The sequence below is a fragment of the Leuciscus leuciscus genome, assembly GCF_965113295.1.
Source record: "Leuciscus leuciscus genome assembly, chromosome: 1".
Taxonomy (NCBI): domain Eukaryota; kingdom Metazoa; phylum Chordata; class Actinopteri; order Cypriniformes; family Leuciscidae; genus Leuciscus; species Leuciscus leuciscus.
In genome coordinates, this window is record NC_138725.1 from 32,034,385 (window position 1) to 32,061,144 (window position 26,760).

Below are 26,760 nucleotides of genomic sequence, written 5' to 3' on the forward strand. Positions count from 1 at the left end.
ATTTTTAAATAATTAATTTGCATTTTATTGCATGACATAAGTATTTGATCACCTACCAACCAGTACGAATTCCGTCTCTCATAGACCTGTTAGTTTTTCTTTAAGAAGCCCTCCTGTTCTCCACTCATTACCTGTATTACCTGCACCTGTTTGAACTCGTTACCTGTATAAAAGACACCTGTCCACACACTCAATCAAACAGACTCCAACCTCTCCACAATGGCCAAGACCAGAGAGCTGTGTAAGGACATCAGGGATAAAATTGTAGACCTGCACAAGGCTGGGATGGGGGACAATAGGCAAGCAGCTTGGTGAGAAGGCAACAACTGAGTGAGACAACTGTCTCACTCTCTTGGTGAGAAGGCAACAACCATCCCAACCGTGAAGCATGGAGGTGGAAACATCATTCTTTGGGGATGCTTTTCTGCAAAGGGGACAGGACGACTGCACCATATTGAGGGGAGGATGGATGGGGCCATGTATCGTGAGATCTTGGCCAACAACCTCCTTCCCTCAGTAAGAGCATTGAAGATGGGTCGAGGCTGGGTCTTCCAGCATGACAACGACCTGAAACACACAGCCAGGGCAACTAAGGAGTGCCTCTGTAAGAAGCATCTCAAGGTCCTGGAGTGGCCTAGCCAGTCTCCAGACCTGAACCCAATAGAGAATCTTTGGAGGGAGCTGAAAGTCCGTATTGCTCAGCGACAGCCCCGAAACCTGAAGGATCTGGAGAAGGTCTGTATGGAGGAGTGGGCCAAAATCCCTGCTGCATGTGTGCAAACCTGGTCAAGAACTACAGGAAACGTATGATCTCTGTAATTGCAAACAAAGGTTTCTGTACCAAATATTAAGTTCTGCTTTTCTGATGTATCAAATACTTATGTCATGCAATAAAATGCTAATTAATAACTTAAAAATCATACAATGTGATTTTCTGAATTTTTGTTTTAGATTCCGTCACTCACAGTTGAAGAGTACCTATGATAAAAATGACAGACTTCTACATGCTTTGTAAGTGGAAAACCTGCCCATTTTATATAATAAAATACTTATTATTACTTATTATTATAAGCTTTTTTAACTAGAACAACACGGCAATCATGGGTTCGATTCCCAAGGAACGCACAAACTACAAATTCAGTCGCTTTGAACACGAGCATCTGCTAAATGCACAATATTTATTCTCCACATGTATGAGATAATCTAACTCTCTCTGATGTGTGTTTGTACCTGCAGTATCGGAGCAGCAGCTGGTGTGAAACGGGCTCTTCCTCAAGATGATCTCCTGCGAGATGATTGCAAAACTGTAGACGTCGCCCTTCTGAGAGATTCCCTGAACACGCATGTGCTCCGGCGCCGTCCACAGGTCTGACACAGAGAAACACTTTAGTTATTTTCCTGACATGTTTTCAATGACTTAAAGAGACTCTGAATGTTAAACTGACACTCCACAAACTGTCTGAACAGCAGCTTTATGTTAAGAGCCCATATTCTGCTCTTTTACATGGTCTTGATGTTGTTTTTAGCTCTACTAGAACATGTTTTCCTGCTTGAATGTTGATTATTTTCCTCATATTCTCCATTGTTGCAGCTCCTCTCTTCCCAGTCTGTCAGTAATGCTCTGTTTAGTTCCTGTCTCTATGAAGCCCCTCCTTCTGAAAAACACACTGTGCTCTGATTGGTCTGCTGGATCAGTGTGTTGTGATTGGTGCTTCAAGCGTGTGTGGGAAAAATCCCGCCCCTAATTACCATAACCGCCAGTTTAACTCACTACTAACTAACTCAACCAGGCCCGCCCCTTTATTCTGCGTATGTATTATTTAAATGAGGAATATTGTGATGTGTTTGTTCCCGGAAGAAACTCAAGACTATAGTGGAGGCGTTTCAGGGAGTTCAGAAACACTGACACTGATATAGAGAAGAACTCAGAGCTTTTTCATGCTCAAACAGCAACAATACACACTAAAGAAGAATGAACATGTAAAAAAAGCAGAATAGGTCCTCTTTAATGTGACTGTATATTGTTATATGCATGTGTATTGTGTAAGTAGAGGAACAGGAAGAGATGTGGCGGACCTTTCCCGGGCGTGAGGATGGTGTTGCAGCCGAAGTCGGTGATCTTCACCACCATGCGATTGTCCACCACACAGTTGGTGGATTTCAGCCGGCCGTGAACGCCTACGTTACTGGAGTGCAGGTACGACATGCCCTGATGCCACACACACGTGATGATGTCAGCAAAGGGCAATGGTCAAAACAGAAGCACAAAAATAACGACTGCTTCCAAACTTTAATTATACTGTACGTCCTATAATCATTATTATATCTCTGAAAACTTAGAATACTGATTCCTTATACAGAACTTTGAGACGCTCACACTGAGTTGTACTCTAAATAGCACACACATACATACATACATATATATATATATATATATATATACACTGTACAGTGTATATATACATTGTATATATACAGGGTCTAAAATTAACACTTACCAAGTACTAGTTGGCCGGTAACATTTTTATTAATTCTAACGATACATTAATGTGAACAAACGTAATTTTCAAGAAGACGAGAAAGGGAACTCATTTTGTTTTCTCGAAATTAATAGAATAGAAAAAATAAATTAATGAAAAATAAAAATGTATATACTTTTTTTATATATAAAATTAATATGTATATAAAAATAAATTCATAAAATAAAAATGAGAAATGTTCTCGTTAGTTTACGATAATAACCATGAACATGTGAATGTGTTCTTAAACTATTGAAATAAAAAAAATAAGTAGAATTTTTTAAAATATGTTCTTAAAACATATTTTAGTTCATCTTTATTGTATTTCAGGTAATGAAAATATACCCGGTATGTCTGGAAACAGAAATGACATGCGTGACCTTTCTAGGCCATTCAGCTCAGATCTGCACTCTTGTTTACACACACACACACACACAGATCTGCACTCTTGTTTACACACACACACACACACACACAGATCTGCACTCGTGTTTACAGCAGATGTCATTCATGACGTGAGGAGGTTTATGTTTCCATCTGTGATCCATCATAAAACCATCAACGAGTGTACAAGTACATTTTAATAGACCGAGCAGTAAAAAATGGCGTCTACTGTGTGTGTACATAATGAAAAACACTCTCTCACACACACACACACACACACATACACACACACTCACCTTTGCGATGTCGTACATGACGGAGATCTTGAACTCCAGATCCATAAAGCTCTTGTCGGGATACGAGATATTATCGTTCAGCACACACTGACGGAACAAACACACACACACAAGAGTCATGTGAAGATGATGATGATGATGATGGGATTGTTTGGCCTGTGATTTATGAGTGTGAGACGCTTTTACCCGCAGCGATCCTCTCTCGCAGAACTCAAACACCCCAAACACGCCACAGTCGAACTTCACCGTCCCGTAGAACTTGGTCAGGTTATAGTAATCGATACGCAACAACTGACAGAAAGAGAGAGAGAACACACAATAACCAGGTCAGTCTCACAGAAACATGTTCATGACACATTTCAGCTTCACAGAGAAAGAAAAAAGAAATTTTACAGATATATATATATTTTTAAATGGTTACACTTTATTTGAAGGTGTCATTGTTACAGTGTAATTATAAATTTAAGTACTGAGTAATATTAAGCAACTACATAGGATAAGGTTGAGGGTTAGTTGCATGTAATTATGCATAATTTACTGTTATTACTATGGTATACATGTAACATGTGACAAGGACACTGTAAAAATAAAGTGTTACCAAGAAAACTGATAAAAATGACAAAAACACAAAACAATCACTAAAAACTAGAACAGAAAATATTGAAATAAAATGTAATCCAATATATGAACAAAAATAATTATTACTCATTACTCAATTAATAATCATTACTCATTATTCTAGCGCAGTAATTTATATTCTTATATGAATTAGCTTTTTTTTTAAGTACCATGATAATTTTAAAGAAATTGTATATATTATGTAAAGAAATTACATTCTGAATCAAGAAAATGAAGCTTGTTTTTAACACAATTAACATTTTGTTTGCATTGTTCTGTAATTTTCATTACACTTTCAGGATGTTTTTTTCTCTAATTCTAATTAGATTCTTGTTACTGTAATGCAGTAATTTATTTTTATTCAAATCAGTATACATTTAAATCACTGCAAACAATGTGTATCATGCTGAATACATACTAAATATATAATATATATATACTGTGTATATATATATATATATATATATATATATATATATATATATATATATATATATATATATATATATATATATATATATATATTATATATATATATATATATATATTGCATTCCATTATTGAGAATTTGGGGTAAAGTGTATTTAATTGTTATGAAAAAAACAACAACAAAAAAACATAAAAGCTAAAATTAAAGCTGCAAGCAGCGATGAAAGGGCCCTCGCACCCGTGCCATCGTCACTCGTTGGCTTTAGGAAGACAGAGCATGGTTGGGCAATGTGCATTTAAGGAGGTATACAGTATATAGTAGTTGCTAGCATGTTTAGTATGTTTTTAGCATGCTTAGTACACAATAGGTATGTGGTTAGTACTGCATTACTGTGTTAACCAGTTCAGTTTCTGTTGGCAGTAGGTGGGGTTATATATCTGAATATTGCTTTGTAGATGTGTTCAGTGCAGGACTTTTATCAAGTATGTGAAGTTTGGGGCAGATTGGATATTGTATGTTTGAGTTACAGCAAATTCATATTTAATTGTAGTAATAGTATGGTTTAGTACTTATAGTGTTTACTAGTATGTTTTAGCATGTTTCTAGTATGTTGGTAGGATGTTAAGCACCTACTGGCATTTTTTTAATATGTTATTAGGAGTCCACAACAGTGTTTAACATGTCACTTCCTGTTGCCAGCAGGTGGCGCTTTGACTGTAACTGAATATGAGCATTGTCATGTGTTCAAGACAGAACGCTTATCAAAAGTGTGAAGTTTGGCGCAGATTGGACATTGCCTTCTTGAGTAACAACAACATCCTGTTTCATTATATTAGCATGCTTTAGCACTTAGCTTAGTATTGCTAGCATGTTTTAACATGTTTCTAGCATGTTTAGAAGTCAATGGTATTTTTAACATTTTGCTAGAACGGCATCAACGTGTTAAACATGACACTTCCTGTTACCAGTAGGTGGCACTATTACTATAACTGAATATTCTCATGTAGATGTGTTCAGGCCATGACTCTTATCAAACGTGTGAAGTTTGGGGCAGACTGGACATTCCGTGCCTGTGTTACAGCAAATTCCTATTTAATTGCAGTAATAGCATGCTTTAGCAATTAGCTAAGTGTTTGCTAGCATGTTTTAGCATGTGTCTAGTATGTTGTTAGCATGCTTAGCACTTGCTGGCACTTTTTTATATGTTATCAGGAGTTCACAACAGTGTTAAACATGTCACTTCCTGTTGCCAGCAGGTGGCGCTATGACTGTAACTGAATATGAGCATGGTCATGTGTTCAGGACAGAATGCTTATCAAACGTGTGAAGTTTGGGGCAGATTGGACATTCCATGCCTGAGTTTCAGCAACTTCCTGTTTCATGGCGAAACATCGAAATTTGTCAGGCCGCCGAGGACCCGCCCTTCGACGAAAACTCAAGATCTTCGCAATTTAACGTCGCAAAGGCCTTAAGATTACACTCACCAAATTTGAAGATGATCAGATTAAAACTGTAGGAGGAGTTCGTTAAAGTACGAGGCATGAAAATGGCAAAAACTGCACAAAAATCTGAGAGGAAGTTGAAAATGGCTGACTTCCTGTTGTGTTTAGGGCTACGCTCCAAGAGACTTTTTTGTAGGTATTAGGTCCTTACATGTATGTACCGAATTTCGTAAACGTACGTGGAACATAGCGGGAGGCGCACTCCGTTGAACTTTTATAGGTGGCGCTATCGAGCCATTTTGCCCCGCCCAATTCTGAAACCTATATCAGATGTAAATTTTCGCCAGTTCTGACGCGTGTGCAAAGTTTCGTGAGTTTTCGAGCATGTTTAGGCCCTCAAAAATGTGATTAAATGCGGAGAAGAATAATAATAATAAACAGAGCAATTCCAAGAGGGTCCTCACACCATCGGTGCTCGGGCCCTAATGAAGAATTTGACAGGTTTCATGAGATGAAGAGGTTTTTACAGCGTTGAGCTCGATTCGCTGATCCTCAGAGAAGCTTCCGTCAGTGTTTCTCAGCTCCTTCAGAAAGACGGGCTGCAGAAACACACACACACATGTAAACATTCATAACACACACAATACACACAAACACGTGTGACGGGACGCACAGACCTTTTTGTCGTATCGACCTTTGTGTTGTATCTCAACGCTGTTGTCACCCTTCTTATCCTCATCGATCTACAACAAACACACACACACACACACACACACACACAGAGACAGCGTCACACACTCAGAAGACAGATTATCTACACGTGTAACAACAGACAGAAGGACGGTTTTACTCTCAGACTGAAGTGGTTTCTCTCTTTGTCGTCCAGCGGCGTGATGGCCGACGGATTGATGTGAGACCATTTCTTCTGATTGATACGCACTCGCCTGTTCTGCCTGAAAACACAAACATAGGAGACATTTCTCTATAAATAAACAAAAAATCTGTCACATGCTGTCTGAACTCACAGTTGTCTTCTTCCTGAGAGATACAGTATCTGGTTGATTTTATCAATAAATCACGCAGGAGAAACTCCAGCCGGATTTTAAGATTTGTTTTAGATTTGTTGCATTGGGTCATTTTTTGCATTATTTTCATTATAATAATGCACAATTAAATAATATTTTTTTCTTACTGTAATGTGATAAAAAATAATGATTCTGTATTTTTTAATTCATTTGATATATTAGTGGTTTATATTTTTTATTTATATTTTTATTTATAAACATGTATATTGCACACACATTCTGCACATATTATTCATGTTCATGATTATGACATTTACAGGTCAACACATTAAATATAAAATATATGTTTTTAGTAGGTGTTTTTTATTGGATTTATTTAAAAATTAATTACATTTTGATTTTATTTATTGAAATTATTAGTTTACTTTGTAGGTTCATGAGATGATAAAAAGCGAATTAACTGCATTGAATGCATTTTCTCTATTTAAATCAGCATAATTGTTGTAAAAATAATTGCTCTCTCTCTCTCTCTCTCTCTCTCTCTCTCTCTCTCTATATATATATATATATATATATATATATATATATATACTGTATATAAACAAAATTGTATATATGACAGTAATGAGACAGGGAATCAATAATGAGATTAATGAGAATTACAAACAAACTCAAAAGGAAAACATCCACATTTCTTAAAGGGATAGTTCACCGAAAAATTTAAATTAGCCCATGATCTAAGCCATCCTTCGTGAATATGACATTCTTCTTTCAGACGAATGCAATCGGAAGTATATTATAAAATGTCCTGGCTCTTCCAAGCTTTATAATGGCAGTGGGTCCATACAAAGTCCATACAAGTGCATCATATCCATCATAAAAGTGCTCAGATCAACTAAAATAAATAGCTTCTGGCATGGAAGCTTCCATGAGCCATGTGGAGCACTTTTATCACGGATGGATAGGCTCTGACGGACTTCCAAAAACATATACTCATTGACTCCCATTATAAGGGTTGGAAGAGCCAGGACTTTTTATTATATAACTCTGATTGTATTCGTCTGAAAGAAGAATCTCATATACACGTAGGATGGCTTCAGGGTGAGTAAATCATGGGCTAATTTTCATTTTTGGGTGAACTATCCCTTTAATGTTTGCCACTAAAAAATCTCATCTTAACAAATAAATATCCCCAGCCAGCACAGCCATGTGGGGCCCAAATGGGTTTGACCTGGGCTATCTAACTGGGGCCCAGCCAGTTTTGCACCCAGTTTCCATGTAGGCCCCACATGGGTTTGCCCAGATGAAATGAACTCTGCTTAGTGTGCACACTACAGGCTGTTTAATGTAACACTTAATCAGTGTTGGAGGTAATGAGATAATTAAGTGATTGAATAATGATTGTGCATTAATGATGAACACCTGCTGTTAACAAGCATAATCACTGAAGGAAAGAGAAACACAAGAACCACTTCCAGCCACAACCTTGGATGAAATCAACTGAAGATAAAATACATCAAATCTCTCAAGATCTGATTAAACAACTCCACAAACAGCATTACCAGCTTCACTTATTAGTAACCAGACTGACTTTATTTCTGTCAGACGTCTTCAGAAATTCTTATTGAGAATTAACAGAGGTTAAGATGTTGATTATTTATTTGAAAGTAATAGTTTGGTTTGATGTTACCATTATGGTGATCCGTGTGTGCTTTAGTCGGGCTCTTGACTTTTTAACATTAGTTTTTCTCTGACAGCTGTGTCTGTTTGTTATGGCGAGAACAGCAAGAGAAAATGTAGTCAGATGCTTTAAGCTGATTGATGATAAGAATATACTCATCATCATGTAGTGGCTTAACTCACTGATATTATGTGTGAGGTTTATACAGGTAGTATGTTATTCACTTTGTTTTATTGTTGTGATTCTGCAGCAAGAGTTCCAGCACAGTTTAATCAGAACATCAAATGATTTTTAAAACACCATTTACATATTTTGGGCTCCTCCAAATCTTACTCACACACAGACATCAAGAATCAGCATATGAATCTCAACAATGGTGACATGCTTCATGCTGCAATGCATTCTGGGAGCCATGGATAAGTTTCGTATGATGCACTCAGAATGCATTGCAGCATGAAGCATGTCACCATTGTTGAGATTCATATGCTGATTCTTGATGTCTGGGTGCAAGTAGAATTTGCTGGAGTCCAACATGAGTAAATGGTGTTTTAAAAATAATTTGATGTTCTGATTAAACTGTGCTGGATCTCTTGCTGCAGAATCACAACAATCAAAGTGAGTAACATACTACCTGTATAAACCTCAGATAATATAAACCTTTATATTCTTATCATCAATCAGCTTAAAGCATCTGACTACATTTTCTCTTGCTGTTCTCGCCATAACAAACAGACACAGCTGCCAGAGAAAAACTAATGTTAAAAAGTCAAGAGCCCGACTAAAGCACACACGGATCGCCATAATGGTAACATCAAACCAAACTATTACTTTCAAATAAATAATCAACATCTTAACCTCTGTTAATTCTCAATAAGAATTTCTGAAGACGTCTGACAGAAATAAAGTCAGTCTGGTTACTAATAAGTGAAGCTGGTAATGCTGTTTGTGGAGTTGTTTAATCAGATCTTGAGAGATTTTATGTATTTTATCTTCAGTTGATTTCATCCAAGGCTGTGGCTGGAAGTAGTTCTTGTGTTTCTCTTTCCTTCAGTGATTATGCTTGTTAACAGCAGGTGTTCATCATTAATGCACAATCTTTATTCAATCACTTAATTATCTCATTACCTCCAACACTGATTAAGTGTTACATTAAACAGCCTGTAGTGTGCACACTAAGCAGTGTTCATTTCATCTGGGCAAACCCATGTGGGGCCTACATGGAAACTGGGTGCAAAACTGGCTGGGCCCCAGTCAGGGTGCTTTCACACTGGCAGTTTAGTGCGGACCGGGGCACGGTTCGCATGAAAAATCGCTAATGTGAACGCTGTCATCGGACCCGGGTGCGCACTAGAGTACCGAACCCGAGACTACCTGGAGGAGGTGGTCTGAGCTCGGTTGCTCCCGAACCGTGGCGCGGTTCGCGTTAATGTGCAAGCAACACGGACTCGGGTGCGCGCTTGTTCAGGAAGTATAGTATCCCGCGCATGCGTATCACATTCGATATCATTGTTTCCTCACACACGACAACCATGAGTGGCAGGGGAACGTTGTGGGACACTGAAGAGGTGATGTCTCTCACTATGTTGTGCATAATAGCACCAAAAAAACAGACAAATTACAGCTATGCTCAGTCGAGTTGTATTATCCATGCATTTTCCGTGTGCGTTTGCGATGACGTAAGATCACTGCAAACGCACCTGGGTTCGATACAACTAACTGAGTGTGAAACCAGACCAACGCTGCGGGGGGCGCCGGGAACGAGCGCACTCGGGTTCGGACCGCAGCAAACGAACCCAGTGGAAAAACGCCCTTAGATAGCCCAGGTCAAACCCATTTGGGCCCCACATGGCTGTGCTGGCTGGGTCTAAATGGTCCTAAAATAGGCTTTGATTTCTTTTAAGATGGCGACAATTGTAACTCTTTTTGTGACGTATGTCCTTTTTAAACTGGAAGTCTGGATGGGACACGTTCAAATAAATAGGCAATAATCTTTGGTATTGTAACCCCCCTTACAGTATACAGCCGCGAACATGATTTGTTTAATAATTTTCTAGTTACATTCTCATTCTTATGGAAGTTAGTTTCCGCCATGGAATATACTAGAAAATTATGTTTATGACTGTAAACCAAAAACTGTTGGCTAAACACAGAATTGTGAGGGAAAAAATCAAGTTTATGTAAAAAAAAATAAAAAAAATAAAAATCAGAATTGCTAGTTATACAGAATTGTAAGATAAAAAGTGGCAAAAATCTCATTGTACCTGTACAAGATGAAAGCGATGGCCGTGGCGATCACCACACTGAGCCCGAGGACGATCATGACAATGTTCTGAATCTGCATACCTGAGAAACACATGCTAGCGTGATGTCATCTGTCACATGACGCTTTATAAACTTATACGAGCCGGTTACCATGAACGGGTTTGTCGCTGGGCAGCCGTGATCCGTCCCAGTACAGTTCAGGTTTCGTGTGATTCAACTCCGTGACGTTCAGAGATGTGTTGAAGACAAACAGCGTCCTATACTGAAGACAAACACCAGATATATATTTATTAGTAGGAGGTTTTTAAAATAAAAATGATTGCATTTTATTTTTTATTTTTTTTAATGTGTAGTTTTACACATTTTTATGATTTGATTAATAATAAACTTTACATCAACTCAAACTCATAAGGAAAAATTATATATAGAATATTTATGATAAATTATATAATTAAATCAATCATCATTAAATCATAAAATAAAATATTTTTAAATATATTTGCAAATTTTACATTTCTTTATTAAATGAGAAAGCATACACTTTTCAAAGCTAGAAAGAAAGAGGTGAACAACACAAAACCCGTTTTACTTATTTAATGTGAAACGGAATTTCCAGGCTTTACGTGTTTTCACTGTTATACGGTAGCGGGCACAATCACGCATCTTCTGACAGAGTACTGAATCTCCTGATCAAAACACAGACGAAAAACGAAAAGAAACTACAACGTGCATAAGCAATGCTTTTATCGTTTATGAACTTTGTAGTAGAAAATCAAATTTTCGCAGCTTTTTGTTAAAAATGTTGATTTGGGGGCCATGAAAGTTTTGTGAAAAGGATCAAAAATGCTGAAGGTGGCTGGCAACTTTTTAATTTTAAACGTTGGCCGGTGTCACGTGTGGCTGCTATAAACAAGTGCACGGAGATGAAGATTCAGACAAAATAGTCTTTAACCCAACAGTCCAACGAATACAAGAGAATAACGAGGAAATACAACCACATAACCTTGACGTCACCGAACAATGGGACAACACAGGGAACACTGGGCTTAAATAATAAGGGGAACTAATGAGATAATAAATAGAACAGGTGAACAGAATAATTGATCAGATCCACTGGGAAACTGGGTTAAATGTCAGGCACAGGGAAAACAGATTCAAAACACATAGAACAGAACAGAACCCTGACAGTGCGCCCCCCTCTGTAAAGGTCGGCTGTACAAGGTCCAACTGAGGAGGTAGAGCGGGGGCTATGGTGGAGGACAAGGAAGAGGGACAAAAACAGTCAGGGCAGGTAAACAGTCCATGGGGGAGTGGCGGGAAGGAGGGAGGAGCCGGGGTGAGCCAGGAGCAGTAGCAGCCATATAGGGACCAATGCCACAGCCAAGATGGGGTTGCAGAAGGTAGGAGCCATGGTGGAGGCCTGGGAGGAGGGACCAGGGATGCGATCTCTTGCGAGCCCCGGACACAAGAGATTGCATGGTGACAATGCAGGTTTACAGGGGCCAAGGTGGAACTGACAGCTCTTGGTACTCAGGCAGAGGCGGGGACCCGGAAGATCGTGATGGAGCCAGAGGACCGAGGACAATGGCGTAGCAGGAGGGAAGGCAGAGCCCAGTGGAGTCACAGGGATGGAGGGCAGAGGTGCAGCCAGAAGCCAGGAGGCCTCTGGTGGAACCAGGGGGGCACCTGACCAAGGTGGAGATGAGGGGACGGGGGAGCCTGATAGAACTGGTGAGATGATGGGCCAAGGTGGAGCTGAGGGAGCATTGAGGCAAGTGGAGCCAATGGGTCGGAGGACTGGGGTGGAGTCCGGGGCTCTGTGGCTGGAGGCGGAGCTGGGACTGGAAGACCCAAGGTAAATCCACTGTACTGCAGGGGACTGACAGGGATCAGCCGAGGAAAGGCTGGTGAACAAGATGGCTTTGGTAGAGGAGGAGGGAGAAGGAGGCTGGGCGGGAACTCTGGAAACTCTGGACACAGGAGATTCAAGGCTGGGCAGAATCAGTGGGGACACAGGAGATTCAAGGCTGGGCAGAATCAGTGGGGACATAGGAGATTCAAGGCTGGGCAAAATCAGTGGGGACACAGGAGATTCAAGGCTGGGCAAAATCAGCGGGGACACAGGAGATTCAAAGCTGGGCAGAATCAGTGGGGACACAGGGGATTCAAGGCCGGGCAGAATCAATGGGGACACAGGAAATTCAAGGCTGGGCAAAATCAGTGGGGACACAGGAGATTCAAGGCTGGGCAAAATCAATGGGGACACAGGAGATTCAAGGCTGGGCAGAATCAGTGGGGACACAGGAGATTCAAGGCTGGGCAGAATCAGTGGGGACACAGGAGATTCAAGGCTGGGCAGAATCAGTGGGGACACAGGAGATTCAAGGCTGGGCAGAATCAGTGGGGAAACAGGAGATTCAAGGCTGGGCAAAATCAGCAGGGACACAGTAGATTCAAGGCTGGGCAGAATCAGTGGGAACACAGGAGATTCAAGGCTGGGCAAAATCAGCAGGGACACAGGAAATTCAAGGCTGGGCAGAATCAGTGGGGACACAGGGGATTCAAGGCTGGGCAAAATCAATGGGGACACAGGAGATTCAAGGCTGGGCAGAATCAATGGGGACACAGGAGATTCAAGGCTGGGCAGAATCAGCGGGGACACCGGAGATTTAAGGCTGGGCCAAATCAGCAGAGAAACAGTAAACACAGGGCTGGGCGGAACCAGTGGGGAAGGGAGATTTAGGTTTGGATGGAACCAGCAAGGAAACAGTATACACAGGACTGGGTGGAACCAGCTAGGAAACAGTAAACACAGGGCTGGGCGGAACCAGTGGGGAAGGGAGATTCAGGGCAATTATTTCCTCAGAGAAATCCCCCAAAAATAGTCCAGGTTTAACTCAGAGCGGCGGAATAGTCAGAGGTGTCCATGGGCTCATGCTCCGGGGCAGGGTGCGGCTCGGCTTAATGTACTGGCTTGTTGTCCGTGGTGGAATTCTGTGACTGATTGTCTGGAGTGGGGCTGGTGTCGTCCTCCGCGGGGTAGATGGCGAACGGCGAGTCGTTGTTGACCAGCACTGACTCCACGAATTCAGCGAAGTTGTAACGAGGAACTTTCCTGACAGGCGTGCCTTTGATTGCTTGCTGAGGTTTGAGATGTAAAACACGCAAAGCGAGCTGTCTGGATAGTGCGTTTGGCACGCCAACTCCAAAAAATGACTGGTGTGAGAATGGGCTTTAATGAAGTTGTGTAATTCTTTGTAGGAATTGACTGTGGTTGTTTTTAATGTTTAATTGTCTATTTGTGTTTTTTGTAATGTGCAATGGTGGCAAATCAGTTCAATTTTCTAATCTAATCTAATCTAATCTCTGCTCCAGGCATAACCGGCCAACAGTAGGAATGTCCATGGTGACAGGGAGGAGTTAAAAAAAGAGAGGGAAAAACGCCACAAAAAATACTGCTTAGGTTTGGTGTTCTGTCACGGATGGCTGCTATAAACAAGTGCAAAAGTGCATAAAGACTTGAAAGTGCATCCAACTAAATAATAATAATAATAGGTAGTGCATTGATTCATTCATAGTGACTCGAGTCTTTTGAATCCGTTCAGTCACCATTTCTTCATATTTCATATTTATGCCAGTGTATCGCGACACAAATGAGCATCTTTTGTTTGTTATGAGTGAATCATTGAAAACTAATAAGAAAAATAAGAGGTAGTGCTTTGATTCATCCTCAGTGACTCAAGTCTTTTGAATCTGTTGAGTCAAAAGAATCGCTCACATTCGTTCAGTGGCCATTTCTTCATGTTTACGCAAGAATGTGGCGACACAAATGAGTGTCTTTTGTGTGTTAGTATGAGTGAATGAGCCCTTGAATTGAAAGGAAAATGAAACAGCCTTATAATAAATTATTATATCTTCATGACTCCAGAAGACTTACCTTGTTTGAGGTGGATGTGTAAACCACAGACAGATTGAAGTCTCTGTCTCCACTGCCATCTAATTCATAGTGTCCACCCACACCTGAACACACACACACACACACACATCAATATTACATCAATATCTATAATCATATTAACTTACAAAACAATGAGTGCTAATCCAGTTTGGTTTTGTTTTTTCAGCTCTTACCATCAAATGTCATGTTCCTGAAGGGATGTTCAATGATGCTGCTGCTCTCACCCTGTTTCTTTATCGCCAGCAGATTGTCTCTCATCATTTTACCGAAGAGAACCACGGCATCATGGTAACCCACCACATAATCGTTCAGTGCCTGCAGGATGGGAGGAAAGACACGTCATGAGAGACTCGTCACCAGTAAGAAACCACTGATTCATTCAGGGTAATATTGGCATTGAAAGCACGCATGGAGAAAGAGTGTCACCATTCTGACAACTTTGACAAACTATTTTTTAACGTTGTGTTCAGATAGTAGTTTTCTGCACAGTATCGGCTGGCTTGTTTCAGAACCGTAAACAGATTTGTGCCTGTGATGGTGTGTATTTTTTACTCCTTAATAGTAGTCGATATACAGCTGTATATCGACTACTATTAAGGAGTAAAAAATGTTCTGTGCAACAGTATGCAATATTCCAGAGACTCCCAAACTTTTTTTTCATCTAAATCCATTTGAGCTAAAATATTTACTTGAAATTTGTTTTACTTCTGAAATTTTTAGTTAATGTTTGAATAATAATAATAAAAAAAACATATTTGCATATTCACATGTTGTTTATGGTTGAATGGCATGCAGCTAAGCCAGTACAATATAGAATACATTTAATATTTTGATTGTTTATATTTAAAAAAAAAAATTTAATTATTTTTATTTTTACAGAATTGTTAGCTCTTGATCAACTTATAAACCCTATATATATATATATATATATATATGTTGTACTTCTGAAATGTTATATATGTATATATAAATATGTATATTGTAATTGTTGGAGCTTGTATTGCAAGACAAATTTCCGTGTACACGGACAATAAAGTAGCCTAGAAATCTAGACGCACCCTAGCGGCAGCAAAATTATTTTGCAGCCAGGGTGGGTCTAGCAACTCTCAATAGACCTTTTTGCTGCAAAAAACCTAAATTGGGTCAGGCCAATCACGTCGTGTATAGAGTAGGCGGGGGCGGGCTTAACATATGACGACAGAGTTGCGACGGTTCCTGGCCGCCACTTGAAAACAAAGAATGACGGCTGCTGCGGATGGAGAACAGCGGTCTTTCGAATCGGCTTTGGCCGCAACTCTGGAGGACTTGGAGTTAAGTTTTTCTTTGAGAAAAGAACAAAGAACGGCACTTAAGTCATTCTTAAAAAAAGGAAGATGTGTTCGTAGTTTTGTCGGCCAGATTTAAAAGTTGAATCTATCAACTAACGTTAGCTCCGCTGTTGGGAAAACGCTCTGGTTGGTTGAAGCGCTGTCCTATTGTGTGCAGAGGGAATTTGAAAGACAGCCGTTTATCCCACCCATCAGATTGACCGTGTCTATGGTGAGTTGCCAGACTAAACATCTTGATGTACGTCTGGCTTGCCAGGCTAAAGGCCCTTTCACACTGGACGCGATTTTGACGCACGAATCATTCGCGCGATGGTTTTATTTTTCGATCAGCTGTTTGTGTAATGAGTGCTTCCACACCGAACGCGAATGCGCAGCGGCGAAAAAACGACTTTTATTTTATTCGCTTCGATGTCGATTTTTTTTTTTACTTTTGCGGCGACAGAATAGGCTTCAGCCAATCACATACTACAAGGACAACGATTTGAAAGACAATGTGTGGCGTAGCATTGCCAACCAACTCGGTTATCTTGACTGTGAGTTTGTTGTGTGATAGTTTTAGTCATATAGTCCTGTGCTGTGTAGGCTAGCAGGCCAAACTACATTTGGGATAGAAAGCTAACACTATTATCGTCAAAGATAGAGACAGAGACCGTGTTTACTTTGAACACGTAACAAAATGTAGTGAGACTATTTAGGGCTGCTTTTAGTATACTATACATTCTTTGTGTGATATCTACAGTTTCTAGTCGAATGATTTTTAACTTACTTACTTCGTGTGTTACATGTAATGTGTAGTTACATTACAAAACGCACTGTGTTTAGTTGAAGAAGCAAAAAAAAAAAAAAAAAACTGTGCACATACTCCCCTTCAGACTCTCTGTTCTGTAAGATTGGGTGCACCCAAAACCTTCTTTTCTGTCTTTTAAATAAAATGAAAAGCTTGTCTTCACTGGATGCTATGACTATGACTGGATGATGATGATGATGAAGTGTCCATGTTTTCTCAGCTGTCGGCGTGATTCGCGCGAAAGTTTGAGAATGTTGAAGCTCTCTGAACGTCACAGACGTCGCAAATTCGCGTCGCGGCTGATGTGAATGGTTTTGATGCGAACTATTCGCACACGAACTATTCGCTTTTTCGTTTCGCTTTTTCGTTACGCATCCGGTGTGAAAGGGCCTTAACAATAAAGTGCTATCAATCAATCAATCAATCAATCAATATATGTAGTTTTTAATACAGTATATATTGTTTTTAATATATAACAAAATATTTATTCATTGTAAATTTACATTCTTATCATTTAAAAATCAATTAATTATTTGATTAATAAATGTTGATTAATTAATTGATTAATTAATTAATTAATACTTATTATTATTAGTTCCCTATGGAAGCTTGTTTATAATAATATAATATAATATAATATAATATAATATAAATGTTTTAAAGATAATTGCGACTTTGTATCACGCATTTCTGACTTTATAACTCTGAGCTGACTTTTTAAGCTGTTTATTAAATATTTTTATATTGCAGAGTTTACATTTTTTTTTATTGACTTTTTTCTCTGAATTAAAAAAAAACCAAAAGTCAAAACAGTGAGATAAAACGTCGTAATTACCATTACGTGGTGGAAACAAGCTTCCATAGTTCCCTCACCAACCTCCAGGGGTTTTATTTAAAAAAAGTACATTTAAACAACTCAAGTAACCAAGTAAACTAATGACACATAAAAAAAAAATATATATAATGCTACATAAAAAAAAAAAAATAAAAAAAAAAAAATATATATATACAGGTCCTTCTCAATAAATTAGCATATTGTGATAAAGTTCATTATTTTCCCTAATGTAATGATAAAAATTAAACTTTCATATATTTTAGATTCATTGCACACCAACTGAAATATTTCAGGTCTTTTATTGTTTTAATACTGATGATTTTGGCATACAGCTCATGAAAACCCAAAATTCCTGTCTCAATAAATTAGCATATTTCATCCGACCAATAAAAGAAAAGTGTTTTTAATACAAAAAAAGTCAACCTTCAAATAATTATGTTCAGTTATGCACTCAATACTTGGTCGGGAATCCTTTTTGCAGAAATGACTGCTTCAATGCGGCGTGGCATGGCCGTAATCAGCCTGTGGCACTGCTGAGGTGTTATGGAGGCCCAGGATGCTTCGATAGCGGCCTTAAGCTCATCCAGAGTGTTGGGTCTTGCGTCTCTCAACTTTCTCTTCACAATATCCCACAGATCCTCTATGGGGTTCAGGTCAGAAGAGTTGGCAGGCCAATTGAGCACAGTAATACCATGGTCAGTAAACCATTTACCAGTGGTTTTGGCACTGTGAGCAGGTGCCAGGTCATGCTGAAGAATGAAATCTTCATCTCCATAAAGCTTTTCAGCAGATGGAAGCATGGAGTGCTCCAAAATCTCCTGATAGCTAGCTGCATTGACCCTGCCCTTGATAAAACACAGTGGACCAACACCAGCAGCTGACATGGCACCCCAGACCATCACTGACTGTGGGTACTTGACACTGGACTTCAGGCATTTTGGCATTTCCTTCTCCCCAGTCTTCCTCCAGACTCTGGCACCTTGATTTCCGAATGACATGCAAAATTTGAGCAACCACTGAGCAACAGTCCAGTGCTGCTTCTCTGTAGCCCAGGTCAGGCGCTTCTGCCGCTGTTTCTGGTTCAAAAGTGGCTTGACCTTGGGAATGCGGCACCTGTAGCCCATTTCCTGCACACGCCTGTGCACGGTGGCTCTGGATGTTTCTACTCCAGACTCAGTCCACTGCTTCCGCAGGTCCCCCAAGGTCTGGAATCGGTCCTTCTCCACAATCTTCCTCATGGTCTGGTCACCTCTTCTCGTTGTGCAGCGTTTTTTGCCACACTTTTTCCTTCCCACAGACTTCCCACTGAGGTGCCTTGATACAGCACTCTGGGAACAGCCTATTCGTTCAGAAATTTCTTTCTGTGTCTTACCCTCTTGCTTGAGGGTGTCAATGATGGCCTTCTGGTCAGCAGTCTTACCCATGATTGCGGTTTTGAGTAATGAACCAGGCTGGGAGTTTTTAAAAGCCTCAGGAATCTTTTGCAGGTGTTTAGAGTTAATTAGTGAATTCAGATGATTAGGTTAATAGCTCGTTTAGAGAACCTTTTCATGATATGCTAATTTATTGAGACAGGAATTTTGGGTTTTCATGAGCTGTATGCCAAAATCATCAGTATTAAAACAATAAAAGACCTGAAATATTTCAGTTGGTGTGCAATGAATCTAAAATATATGAAAGTTTAATTTTTATCATTACATTATGGAAAATAATGAACTTTATCATAATATGCTAATTTATTGAGAAGGACCTGTATATGCTACATAAAAAAATATATATATATATATATATATATATATATATATGCTACATTATTGTCATGTGAATTTATCATACTTGAAGTGGAAGGCCAGGTTTTAGCGTTGCATTGTGGGATACAGTTTCTCACACAGTCTGTTCTGTTCTTTACTACATATTTGGTCATTTTCACACACAGTTAATCATTTGCTTTCTCTGTTTCCTGAAGCCTTAACATGAACCTCGACGGAAAGAGAACGAACGAGAGAAATACAGACTGCTCTACCGTTCCGTTGGACTTCCAGGCCGTGTGGTTGGAGTAGCTTCTGAAGCTGTGCATGGTGACCACCAGCACGTCCTTCATGTGATCGAAGCTGGACTCGTTGGTGTGATAACCCTCACTGAAAGACACGTCACAGTCAGTGCGAGTGACAGTCATGTGATCTGAAATGGGATAATGGGACTCACAGACTCACTTGTACAGGTCGATCAGGACGAAGACCACATTTGGAGAACTTTTGGTGGTGGTGTTCTTAATGTGGAGAATGTCGTCTGGAGTCCCACACAGGACAAAAACTGCAAAACAAAACACGGACGCAAAGAGTTTATACTGCTGTAACAACAGAGACAAAATGAATGTTTATAAATATGTACTTTGATAGATTGATGGATGGATGGATGGATAAGTAGATAGGTGAGTAGATGGGTAACCAGATAGATGGGTAGGTAGATGAGATGGGTAAACAGATAGATGGGTGAATGGATAGATGGGTAGGTAGATGGGTGAATAGATAGATGGGTAGGTAGATGGGTAAACAGATGGGTGAACAGATATATGGGTAGGTAGATGGGTAAACCGATAGATGGGTAAACAGATAGATGGGTAGATAGATGGGTAAACAGATAGATGGGTAAACAGATATATAATGGGTGAACAGATAGATGGGTAGATAGATGGGTAAACAGATAGATGGGTGAACAGATAGATGGGTAGGTAGATGGGTGAACAGATACTGTAGATGGGTAGGTAGATGGGTAAACAGATATATGGGTGAACAGATAGATGGGTAGGTAGATGGGTGAACAGATACTGTAGATGGGTAGGTAGATGGGTAAACAGATATATGGGTGAACAGATAGATGAGTAGGTAGATGGGTAAACAGATAGATGGGTGAACAGATAGATGGGTAGGTAGATGGGTAAACAGATATATGGGTGAATAGATAGATGGGTAGGTAGATGGGTAAACAGATAGATGGGTGAATAGATAGATGGGTAGGTAGATGGGTAAACAGATATGTGAACAGATAGATGGGTAAACAGATAGATGGGTGAACAGATAGATGGGTAGGTAGATGGGTAAACAGATATGGGTGAATAGATAGATGGGTAGGTAGATGGATAAACAGATAGATGGGTGAATAGATAGATGGGTAGGTAGATGGGTAAACAGATAGATATGTGAACAGATAGATGGGTAAACAGATAGATGGGTAAACAGATAGATGGGTGAACAGATAGATGGGTAGGTAGATGGGTAAACAGATAGATGGGTGAATAGATAGATGGGTAGATGGGTAGACAGATATGTGAACAGATAGATGGGTAAACTGATAGATGGGTGAACAGATAGATGGGTAAACAGATAGATGGGTAGGTAGATGGAGTTGGGGTACTCGAACTTGAACTCGAGTCCAATTTTGAATGAACTCGGACTTGTCACGCACTCGGGTGAATTTGTACTCGGACTTGACATGGACTCTGACATTTTAGACTTGGAAAATGTTCAGAGGACAGTCGAGTCCAGGCACTGGAGGACACAATATTATTCAAAAACGAAACGAAACTATTTGTGTTGTTTCAGCGTTGAGCATTGTAACCAATCACAGACATGTATATTAAGCACATGAACGCAGTAGCCAATCAGATGCGTTTTAGTCACCATGCAGATAATTCGCTCAAAATGTTCAGAATCAGCGCAAGCTTTATCCTTTCACAAATCCCCTCATAAACAACAAAGTCTAGACGCGATGTAAATAAGAGATTCACTGTGCAGTGCGGACAACTTCAGTGTTTATGACGAGAGTTTCAGTGAGAGTGCAGAACGCGGTAAGTAGGCCTAAGTCATGGCTTAAAGGGAGCGCTACTGACAATCTAAATAATAGTTTTGTTTTTCATGCTTCTAGAGGACCAGTGGTTACTTTCACAATGTAAATTATAAGAAGTGATAACTACATTTAAATGTGGGAGTGAATCCGCTAAATTTTAGTCCTGTGAGTCATGATATTGCCATGATTTACATAGTAACAGCAACATGAGAACGTGATAACCATATAGCAACATTTTGGTGTCTGATAATGTTATGATTTTTGTTACATTTACACTTTAGTCATAAGTTTACATACACCTTGCATAATCTCAACATTTTTATTTTTATTTCGTTTTTAATAAGAAGGATCATATCAGCATTGTTTCTGTTGAAAAAGCTTTTTCACATAACAGATGTGTAATAGTCCACAAGACAAAATACAAGACTAATTACACAGGCTTGGATTATTGTATTACTTGTATTACTTATTTATTTTATTTTTTGTAATGGTTGTTCATGAGTCCCTTGCCCAATGGTCTTCAGAAAAATCCTCCAGTTCCTGCACATTCTTTGCTTTTCCAGCATCTTCTGCATATTTGACTCCTTACTAGCAGTGACTATGATTGTGAGATCCATCTTTTCACGCTGGTGACAACTGAGGGACTCATTCACAACTATTACAAACGCTGCAAACATTCAGTGTTGCTCAAGGAAGCATCCGTTAAGAGCCAGGGGGTGTAAACTTTTGAACTGGATCATTGGTGTAAATTGTTCTAATTTTGTTTAAAAAATGCATTAATTAATTTAGCCCTTCAGAGGATAAATAAGATATTATTATGCAAAACAAAATAAGAATAATTTAAACATCACCATCATGTTGCTCAAAAGTTTACCCCTGGCTCTAAATGCATCGTATTACCTTGCAGATTCTGAAAGATGTACAGTAGGTAAACGTATGGCTGCAACTATACATTGCAATCATTTTGTAAGGGTTCAAATATTAATTTAAGAGCTCAGTGTTGAGACCTTTCACCGGAATTTGATTGACAGGCGATCTGACCAATCATAATGCAAATATCTGCCATTTTTATTAGACAAACAAACCAAAGCAGTTAGTAGATTAAAGTCAGTGGACTTGAACTTGAAAAAAATGGTGTGTATTGATTTCTTTTTGCAGTTCTGATGTTCATTCATGTTTAGTTTGTGCTATAACTAGAAGAGATTATCAGTTCACGTGCTGCTTGAACTGAGACCCTACACATTAAACCGCCACAAAACAGTAATTATTGTTTGAATTTCATAAAAATTACAAAATTTGAAAGCTGAGACTTTATTTCGTACTAAAACTAGCCTGCTCTGTCTTGTCTGTTTGCGTTGTCAGTGTCCTCTTTGCTCCGCAATATGTTTTTCACTGTGGAGTGAGAGCAGAATGGCTTGTCGGACATAGCAACAGTAACTAAGAGAGACGGGTCTTTGTGAAAGGTCAATTTCAAATAATTTAAATCTTTGTGGACTCGGTCGGACTCGACTCGGACTCGGATGTTAAGGACTCTGCCCTCTTTGGACTTTCGACTCGGACTCGACAAAGGTGGACTCGGACCCCAACACTAGTAAATAGATAGATGGGTAAGCAGATAGATAGGTGGGTAGATGAATGGATGGATAGATGGATGGATGGGTTAGTGGGTGATAGACAGACAGACAGACAGACAGACAGACAGACAGGTCATGTGATGTTAACTCACTGTTGCTGTGTCGGTCTTTAGCTTTCAGTTTGCCATCCAGTTCCCCTGGAGTCCACAGCATTTCTCTGGATACGTTGGAGGCGAAGAAAGCGGATCCAGCCTCCAGAGCATTGATGTACCTGACGGACGGACAGACAGACGGACATCTCAATGTGTGTGTGTGTGTGTGTGTGTGTGTGTGTTTCGTCATTTATGTGTGTTATTGAGCATACCAGAAGCATTCCTCTGTGTTGTTGGGTTTTTTATAGATGTACGCTGTTTTCCACTTTGGTTTCACGTTGGGGAAGTACGTGTCCCAGAAGTGGACAAAGAATTGAGAGATTTTGCGTGCCGGAGGAAGCAGCCGGGTGAGTTTCTCCTTGTAGTCGCAGGAAAGACCGAAACTCCCAGCGGAGATAATGGGGATAGTCAGCGTCAGACCCACATTCTGACTGACAGACAGACGGGTCATTCATTTGGTGCCATGACTTAATACTTATAAACTTATTCAGAAAATCTGATGGATTTCAATCTGTTAAGTGTTTAATATACAGTTCAATACATAATTTGCTATATAGAAAAGTTACATTTAAAGTAGTTTTGGGTTAAGACACATTCACACCAAGAACTATAATGATGATTAGTGTCTTCACTGACAGATGTAATAATGTTCTGTTTTTTTAACCCATCAGATATTAAAGCATGCGCTGAATGCAATGCGTGCTTTAATGACGGCCTATATTAAGTAAAAATACTGCTAGCCTACTTCACAAGACTGTAATCACTGGGATAACAGTTACAAATAAGTCATTGATAAATCCAGTTTGAGTTGAACTTACTCAACCAGCTGAAAAGTGGCGTAAGTGCAAGACGGACCCAACATCACACATCCGAGTTCACTGGTGTTCTAACGGACAAAACAAACGGGAAACAGCGTTACATTTAACCGCTACTCAGCGCTGCAGGGTTTCATCCACACTGGTTTAAATCTCCACCATAATGTTTCAGCGTGCCCGAGGACAGACGGGGTTAACAACCCTGAACGCCCTTCAAACGTCCTCCGAGCAGACAGCAGCGAAGCAGAACTCACATGCAGGGATTTGAGGATCTCCACGGCTTCACACGTACTGCTGCCACAACCCCTGCGCCGGTAATGTGTCGTGTTGAATCCGCTGAACTGAACCTTGATCTGGAAGTCCAGGCCTACCAGAACAAAATCACCACCATCGTTAACTTTACTCGTCGTTAACTTTATTCAACATCAGCTCAACCCGACTCTGGTGTTTGTTTTCGTCTTTTAACAGGGCCTTTAAAAAGACTTTTTTTTTTTTACTGGGCACTCAACTAGTGCACTCTTAAAAATAAATGTTCTTTATTGGCATTGATGGGTTCCATTAAGAACATCCATGAAACTTTTCCATTGCACAAAAGGATTATTAAAATGTTCTTTACACTAAGAAAAAACTGGTTCTTTTTAAGAACTGTTCACTAAAAGGTTACGGTTTTGGTTTTTTGGAACCTTTATTTTTTTAAAGTGTAGATTTGGAGAAGCTGTCAAATTATTCTTAACTAAATATACCCCATAAGTTATTTTATTGACAAATATTAGCAATTTTAATCATCGGCATTAGTTTTATGAGGTCGGTTTTGGAAGCAGGTCATATCAAGGCTGATATTGTCAATTTACTTTTTATTTACAATTTACAAAGTTTTGAAACTATTATCACTCTTAAAAATAAAGGTTCTTTATTGGCATTGATGGTTCCATTAAGAACATCCATGGAACTTTTCTATTCCAAAAAGGATTGTTCACTAAGAGAAAAATTTTTTATTTTGGAAAATCTAAATGGTTCTTTTTTTTTTTGGTATTGCCTTTTGAAACCTTTTAAGAGTGTAGGTTGGGAGAAGCTGTCAAGTTATTCTTGACTAAATATACCCTATATATAAGTTATCATATTGACAAAAATATAAAATAATGTGAATTGGAAGTATTGGTCATATCAAAGCTGATATTGTCCAATTAAATTATTTAAAGTTTTGAAAATATTATAGTTTAGAATAAAGACAATGTTTTAGGTTACACTTTATTGTACAGTACGTGTACTTACAGTGAACTTACCCAAGAAATTACTGGTAATATTAGGTAACTACATGGGTTTAGGGTTAGTACCTAGTTATTACCCAGTTATTATAATTGATATAATAAGTACATGCGGAACAGGACTGTAAAATAAAGCACTTCCATGTTTTGATGCTAGACTTTTTTCAAAGTATGTTTTAGATCATCATTCAGAGCAGATGCATTATGTTGCCTATTGTTTCAGTTTGTTCTACTTATCCAGTTTACTTTAACCAGTATTGGTTCAATTTACCCAGTAACGTAGATTAACCGAGCCAAAACCTGATCTACTGAAACACTTGATGTTTTCAAGACCTCATATATCAATGATCTTGTGCAATTTATGTTTTCTACCACTTGTTTCACTTACTATCCTGAAGTATAGTTCGATGTGTTATTGCCTCTGTCTTTGCTTATAGAACAACCCCATTGTCCTCTATTCTATTCTTTATCAAATGGAAAATGTAATAACTTGATTAATCACTTGTCATTTATTTGTCATTTTTCAGAACTTAACATTCTTTGAATGTACGGCTGCCTCACCTGCGTCCTGGTTTTGTTTGTTCTCCGCTTCGACAGCCATTTCCACCACGTCCTTCACGAACTTCAGGCTCCAGGGCGAATCTTCATCCTCCAGCAGAACCACGTTTAACGTGACGGAGGAGTTTCTGCAGCTTAACACGTCAAACCCAGAGACGCAGAGCACAGAGCCGAACCAGAACCAGAACAAACCCAACATCCCGTCCGCAGTGAGTGCCAGTGTCCTTCAAAAGATGCCTGTCGCAGTCATTCCTCAAGCCCGTAATTCCTGATTAATCCCATCAGAAAGGTCCGATCAACAACATGGTCCACATGATGTCTCTGAAAAGACATTATACACCGACTGCAGAGAGACTTTTCTGCATTTGTGTTTTTACAGGAACCTAAAGAGGAAATGCGCGCTCAGGTGTGTCTCTGCGCGTTAATGAACAACCTGGTCTGAGGGAAAAACCTTCATCGATCTAGTTTCTGCTTTATGTGTGATCAGAGATGACGTCTACTGACCAATGAACTTCAAGAAGGTCCATCAGCTGCTGCCTACTTTGAATTCAATCCAAACATCTCAGAAAAAATCCCATATATACCTCAACCCTCCTGATTTCAAACAGCCGACAAGTGGTTTCTGCACTCTCAAATATGCAGGGTTGTTCTAACCCAAATTTGGACAAACCCAGGCGTTTTGGTTACTTTTTTTCATTCCATTTTTAACCCAACAGTTGGGTTTGCCCATATTTGACCCAAATTTGGGTTAAACCACCCAGCATTTTTTAGAGTATATATATACTATATAGTGTATATAGAGCTATTTCTGCAGCTCACAGAATGTGCTGGAAGGTCTGTGCGGTTCGTAACTGTTCTGGAGGACCTTGGAGGGGCCAAAGGTCCTTCGGGGCTGTAAAGCATGAAACCAAATGTGTGGCAGATATAGATTGTGTGTTGTAAACGCTGACAGATTACGGCCTGTAAATCTGCTCATAAAAAATCT

The 26,760-nt window shown here is 39.4% G+C and overlaps 1 protein-coding gene across 1 annotated transcript in view; it reads right to left on the reverse strand.

The window, feature by feature from the left end:
• Nucleotides 1-26,541, reverse strand: part of gucy2ca (guanylate cyclase 2Ca) — a 34,432-nt gene extending 7,891 nt beyond the window's left edge. The window contains exons 1-18 of the mRNA XM_082140671.1: nt 25,779-26,541; nt 24,207-24,319; nt 23,956-24,023; nt 23,350-23,568; nt 23,138-23,256; nt 19,779-19,878; nt 19,589-19,703; nt 14,789-14,930; nt 14,595-14,677; nt 10,808-10,919; nt 10,657-10,738; nt 6,540-6,642; nt 6,367-6,432; nt 6,217-6,288; nt 3,386-3,490; nt 3,200-3,286; nt 2,077-2,209; nt 1,231-1,368 (exon numbers count right to left, since the gene is read on the reverse strand). Of these exons, the coding sequence (XP_081996797.1) occupies nt 1,231-1,368; nt 2,077-2,209; nt 3,200-3,286; nt 3,386-3,490; nt 6,217-6,288; nt 6,367-6,432; nt 6,540-6,642; nt 10,657-10,738; nt 10,808-10,919; nt 14,595-14,677; nt 14,789-14,930; nt 19,589-19,703; nt 19,779-19,878; nt 23,138-23,256; nt 23,350-23,568; nt 23,956-24,023; nt 24,207-24,319; nt 25,779-25,974 (2,053 nt within the window). The 5' untranslated portion in view covers nt 25,975-26,541. The remainder of the gene's footprint in view (nt 1-1,230; nt 1,369-2,076; nt 2,210-3,199; nt 3,287-3,385; nt 3,491-6,216; nt 6,289-6,366; nt 6,433-6,539; nt 6,643-10,656; nt 10,739-10,807; nt 10,920-14,594; nt 14,678-14,788; nt 14,931-19,588; nt 19,704-19,778; nt 19,879-23,137; nt 23,257-23,349; nt 23,569-23,955; nt 24,024-24,206; nt 24,320-25,778) is intronic.
• Nucleotides 26,542-26,760: the final 219 nt, after the last annotated feature.